At 56.2% G+C, this 5,629-nt stretch overlaps 1 protein-coding gene across 2 annotated transcripts; it reads left to right on the top strand.

Moving 5' to 3' along the window:
* Positions 1 to 471: 471 nt before the first annotated feature.
* On the top strand, positions 472 to 5,048 carry LOC100599610 (melanoma-associated antigen 1). 2 transcript variants are annotated; one of them, XM_003271877.4, is made up of 3 exons: positions 472 to 552; positions 3,342 to 3,414; positions 3,490 to 5,048. In XM_003271877.4, exon 3 carries the CDS (start codon positions 3,555 to 3,557, stop codon positions 4,479 to 4,481), a length of 927 nt encoding a protein of 308 aa, XP_003271925.2. In that variant the 5' UTR covers positions 472 to 552; positions 3,342 to 3,414; positions 3,490 to 3,554; the 3' UTR covers positions 4,482 to 5,048. The 2 variants fall into 2 exon arrangements, with proteins under 2 accessions (XP_003271925.2, XP_012354243.2); XM_012498789.2 differs by lacking the exon at positions 3,342 to 3,414 and having other exon boundaries at positions 540 to 552; positions 3,490 to 4,481.
* The last annotated feature ends 581 nt before the right edge of the window (positions 5,049 to 5,629 follow it).

Raw genomic sequence — 5,629 nt, 5'->3', positions numbered from 1 at the left:
ATCTAGAGCTGCCCCTCATGCCAGTCCTGGACCATCTGGTGGTGGACTTCTCAGGCTGGGCCACCCCCAGCCCCCATGCTGCTTAAGCCACTGGGGACTCTGAAGTCAGAGCTCGTGTGATCAGGGAAGGGCTGCTTAGGAGAGGGCAGCGTCCAGGCTCTGCCAGACGTCATGCTCAGGATTCTCCAGGAGGGCTGAGGGTCCCCAAGCCCCCACTCCCGTGACCCGACCCCACTCCCGTGACCCGACCCCACTCCCGTGACCCAACCCCCACTTCATTGTCATTCCAACACCCATCCCACATCCCTCACCCCATCCCTCAACCCTGATGCCCATCCGCCCCGCCATTCCACCCTCACCCCCACCCCCACCCCCACGCCCACTTCCACCCCCACCCAGGCGGGATCCGGTTCCCGCCAGGGAACATCCGGGTGCCCGGATGTGACGCCACTGACTTGCGCATTGCGGGGCAGAGAGAAGCGAGGTTTCCATTTTGAGGGGTGGCGTGAGTTCGGCCGAAGGAACCGGGCCGAGGCTCTGTGAGGAGGCAAGGTGAGAGGCTGAGGGAGGACTGAGGATCCCGCCACCCCAGATAGAGAGCCCCAAATATTCCAGCGCCGCCCTTGCTGCCAGCCCTGGACCACCGGCGGGAAGACGTCTCAGCCTGGGCTGCCCCCAGACCCCTGCTCCATAAGCCTTGAGAGACACCAGGTTCTTCTCCCCAAGCTCTGGAGTCAGAGGTTGCCGTGACCAGGGTAGGACTGGTTAGGAGAGGGCAGGGCACAGGCTCTGCCAGGCATCAAGATCAGGACCCAGAGGGAGGGCTATGGGCCCCCAAGACTGCACTCCAATCCCCACTCCCCGCCATTCACATTCCCATTCCCCACCCAACCCCCATCTCCTCAGCTACACCTCCACCCCCATCCCTACTCCCACTCCGTCACCTGACCACCACCCTCCAGCCCCAGCACCAGCCCCAACCCTTCTGCCACCCCACCCTCACTCCCCCCAACCCCCCCTCATCTCTCTCATGCGCCCCACTCCCGTCCCCTCCCCAATTCTGGCAGATTCCGGTTTGCCCCTGCTCTCAACCCAGGGAAGCCCTGGATGGCCCGATGTGAAACCACTGACTTGAACCTCACAGATCTGAGAGAAGCCAGGTTCATTTAATGGTTCTGAGGGGCGGCTTGAGATCCACTGAGGGGAGTGGTTTTAGGCTCTGGGAGGAGGCAAGGTGAGATGCTGAGGGAGGACTGAGGAGGCAACCACCCCAGGTAGATGGCCCCAAAATGATCCAGTACCACCCCTGCTGCCAGCCCTGGACCACCCGGCCAGGGCAGACATCTCAGCTGGGCCACCCCCCGCCCCACTGCCACTTAACCCACAGGGCAATCTGTAGTCACAGCTTATGTGACCGGGGCAGGGTTGGTCAGGAAAGGGCAGGGCCCAGGCATCAAGGTCCAGGCATCCGCCCGGCATTAAGGTCAGGACCCTGGGAGGGAACTGAGGGTTCCCCACCCACATCTGTCTCCTCATCTCCACCGCCAGCCCACTCACATTCCCATACCCACCCCCTACCCCCAACCTCATCTTGTCAGAATCCCTGCAGTCAACCCATGGAAGCCCCAGGAACGGCGGACAGGCACTCGGATCTTGACGTCCCCATCCGGGGCTGATGGAGGGAAGGGGCTTGAACAGGGCTTCAGGGGAGCAGAGGGAGGGCCCTACTGCGAGATGAGGGAGGCCTCAGGGGACCCAGCACCCCAGGACACCGCACCCCTGTCTGAGACTGAGGCTGCCACTTTTGGCCTCAAGAATCGGAATGATGGGGTCTCAGATTAGCATAGGGGTGGGACCCAGGCCTGCAAGGATTACGAGGAGGAAGAGGAGGGAGGACTCGGGGACCTTGGAATCCAGATCAGTGTGGACCTTGGCCCTGAGAGGCCCAGGGCACAGTGGCCACATATGGCCCATATTTCCTGCATCTTTGAGGTGACAGAACAGAACTGTGGTCTGAGAAGTGGGGCCTCAGGTCAACAGAGGGAGGAGTTCCAGGATCCATACAGCCCAAAATGTGTCCCCTTCATGAGGACTGGGGATATTCCCGGCTCAGAAAGAAGGGACTGCACAGAGTCTGGCTGTCCCCTTTTCGTAGCTCTAGGGGGACCAGATCAGGGATGGCGGTATGTTCCAGTCTCACTTGTACCACAGGCAGGAAGTTGGGGAGCCCTCAGGGAGATGGGGTCTTGGGGTAAAGGGGGGGATGTCTACTCATGTCAGGGAATTGGGGGTTGAGGAAGCACAGGCTCTGGCAGGAATAAAGATGAGTGAGACAGACAAGGCTATTGGAATCCTCACCCCAGAACCAAAGGGATCAGCCCTGGACACTTCACCCAGGATGTGGCTTCTTCTCACTCCTGTTTCCAGATCTCAGGGAGGTGAGAACCTCATTCTCAGAGGGTGACTCAGGTCAACATAGGGACCCCCATCTGGTCTAAACCAGGATCTGCCATGCATTCGGGTGAGGAACATGAGGGAGGATTGAGGGTACCCCAGGGCCAGAACACTGAGGGAGACCGCACAGAAATCAGCCCTGCCCCTGCTGTCACCCCAGAGAGCATGGGCTGGGCCGTCTGCCGAGGTCCTTCCCTTATCCTGGGATCATTGATGTCAGGGAGGGGGAGGCCTTGGTCTGAGAAGGCTGCACTCAGGTCAGTAGAGGGAGCGTCCCAGGCCCTGCCAGGAGTCAAGGTGAGGACCAAGCAGGCACCTCACCCAGGACACATTAATTCCAATGAATTTTGATATCTCTTGCTGCCCTTCCCCGAGGACCTAGGCACGTGTGGCCAGATGTTTGTCCCCTCCTGTCCTTCCATTCCTTATCATGGATGTGAGCTCTTGATTTGGATTTCTCAGACCAGCAAAAGGGTGGGATCCAGGCCCTGCCAGGAAAAATGTAAGGGCCCTGCATGAGAACAGAGGGGGTCATCCACCGCATGAGAGTGGGGATGTCGCAGAGTCCAGCCCACCCTCCTGGTAACACTGAGAAGCCAGGGCTGTGCTCGCAGTCTGCACCCTGAGGGCCCGTGGATTCCTCTTCCAGGAGCTCCAGGAACCAGGCAGTGAGGCCTTGGTCTGAGACACTGTCCTCAGGTCACAGAGCAGAGGATGCACAGGGTATGCCAGCAGTGAATGTTTGCCCTGAATGCACACCAAAGGCCCCACCTGCCACAGGACACATGGGAGTCCAGAGTCTGGCCTCACTTCCCTATTGTCAGTCCTGTAGAATCGACCTCTGCTGGCTGGCTGTACCCTGAGTGCCCTCTCACTTCCTCCTTCAGGTTTTCAGGGGACAGGCCAACCCGGAGGACAGGATTCCCTGGAGGCCACAGAGGAGCACCAAGGAGAAGATCTGTAAGTAAGCCTTTGTTGGAGTCTCCAAGGTTCAGTTCTCAGCTGAGGCCTCTCACACATTCCCTCTCTCCCCAGGTCTGTGGGTCTTCATTGCCCAGCTCCTGCCCACACTCCTGCCTGCTGCCCTGACAAGACTCATCATGTCTCTTGAGCAGAGGAGTCTGCACTGCAAGCCTGAGGAAGCCCTTGAGGCCCAACAAGAGGCCCTGGGCCTGGTGTGTGTGCAGGCTGCCGCCTCCTCCTCTCCTCCGGTCCTGGGCACCATGGAGGAGGTGCCTACTGCTGGGTCAACAGATCCTCCCCAGAGTCCTCAGGGAGCCTCCGCCTTTCCCACTACCATCAACTTCACTCGCCAGAGGCAACCCAATGAGGGTTCTAGCAGCCATGAAGAGGAGAGGCCAAGCACCTCGCGTATCCTGGAGTCCTTGTTCCGAGCAGTACTCACTAAGAAGGTGGCTGATTTGGTTCATTTAATGCTCCTCAAATATCGAGCCAGGGAGCCGGTCACAAAGGCAGAAATGCTGGAGAGAGTCATCAAAAATTACAAGAGCTGCTTTCCTGTGATCTTCGGCAAAGCCTCCGAGTCCTTGCAGCTGGTCTTTGGCATTGAGGTGAAGGAAGCAGACCCCACCGGCCACTCCTATGTCCTTGTCACCTGCCTGGGGCTCTCCTACGATGGCCTGCTGGGTGATGATCAGATCATGCCCAAGACAGGCTTCCTGATAATCGTCCTGGTCATGATCGCAATGGAGGGCGGCCGTGCTCCTGAGGAGGAAATCTGGGAGGAGCTGAGTGTGATGGATGTGTATGATGGGAGGGAGCACAGTGTCTATGGGGAGCCCAGGAAGCTGCTCACCCAAGATTTGGTGCAGGAAAAGTACCTGGAGTACCGGCAGGTGCCGGACAGTGATCCCGCACGCTACGAGTTCCTGTGGGGTCCAAGGGCCCTCACTGAAACCAGCTATGTGAAAGTCCTTAAGTATGTGATCAAGGTCAGTGCAAGAGTTCGCTTTTTCTTCCCATCCCTGCATGAAGTAGCTTTGAGAAAGGAGGAAGAGGGAGTCTGAGCATGAGTTGCAGCCAAGGCCAGTGGGAGGGGCCTGGGCCAGTGCACCTTCCAGGGCCGCGTCCAGCAGCTTCCCCTGCCTCGTGTGACATGAGGCCCATTCTTCACTCTGTTTGAAGAGAGCGGTCAGCGTTCTCAGTAGTAGGTTTCTGTTCTATTGGGTGACTTGGAGATTTATCTTTGTTCTCTTTTGGAATTGTTCAAATGTTTTTTTTAAAGGTTGGTTGAATGAACTTCAGCATCCAAGTTTATGAATGACAGCAGTCACACATAGTTCTGTGTATATAGTTTAGGAGTAAGAATCTTGTGTTTTATTCAGATTGGGAAATCCATTCTATTTTGTGAATTAGGATAATAACAGCAGTGGAATAAGTATTTACTTAGAAACGTGAAAAATGAGCAGTAAAATAGGTGAGATAAAGAACTAAAGAAATTAAGAGATAGTCAATTCTTGCCTTATACCTCAGTCTATTCTGTAAAATTTTTAAAGATATATGCATACCTGGATTTCCTTGGCTTCTTTGAGAATGTAAGAGAAATTAAATCTGAATAAAGAATTCTTCCTGTTCACTGGCTCATTTCTTCTCCATGCACTGAGCATCTGCTTTTTGGAAGGCCCTGGGTTAGTAGTGGAGATGCTAAGGTAAGCCAGACTCATGCCCACCCATAGGGTCGTAGAGTCTAGGAGCTGCAGTCACGTAATTGAGGTGGCAAGATATTCTCTAAAGATGTAGAGGAAAAGTGAGAGAGGGGTGAGGGTGTGGGGCTCCAGGTGAGAGTGGTGGAGTGTCAATGCCCTGAGCTGGGGCATTTTGGGCTTTGAGAAACTGCAGTTCCTTCTGAGGGAGCTGATAGTAATGATCCTGGGTGGATCCAGGGCCCGATTCTCAGATGGTGAGAGAAAAGCCTGGAATGGAAAGCTGCTCTGAGGAGTTTCTTTCGGACGGTGGATGAACAGAGAGGAATCTCCACCTGAGCAGGATTGGAAAGTGTCCTGCGCTTTTGTCCCAGTGCTTCTGAACACAGCGCAAGAGCTGGGTGATGGACATCCATCATCCGAAAACGTTTCCTGAGAGAGAAGCATGAATCTCCCTGGAAGGGAGACCCAGAAGCCACTGGCCAGGCACTTTTCTGCCTGGCTGGGAGGAC

Source organism: Nomascus leucogenys, unplaced genomic scaffold, assembly GCF_006542625.1.
Source record: "Nomascus leucogenys isolate Asia unplaced genomic scaffold, Asia_NLE_v1 000896F_73799_qpd_obj, whole genome shotgun sequence".
NCBI classification, from domain to species: domain Eukaryota; kingdom Metazoa; phylum Chordata; class Mammalia; order Primates; family Hylobatidae; genus Nomascus; species Nomascus leucogenys.
This window is presented reverse-complemented; position numbering and strand designations above follow the sequence as displayed.

Excerpts from the sequence above, each read along its gene's own strand:
- LOC100599610 (XM_003271877.4), top strand. The coding sequence starts at position 3,555 with ATGTCTCTTGAGCAGAGGAGTCTGCACTGCAAGCCTGAGGAAGCCCTT.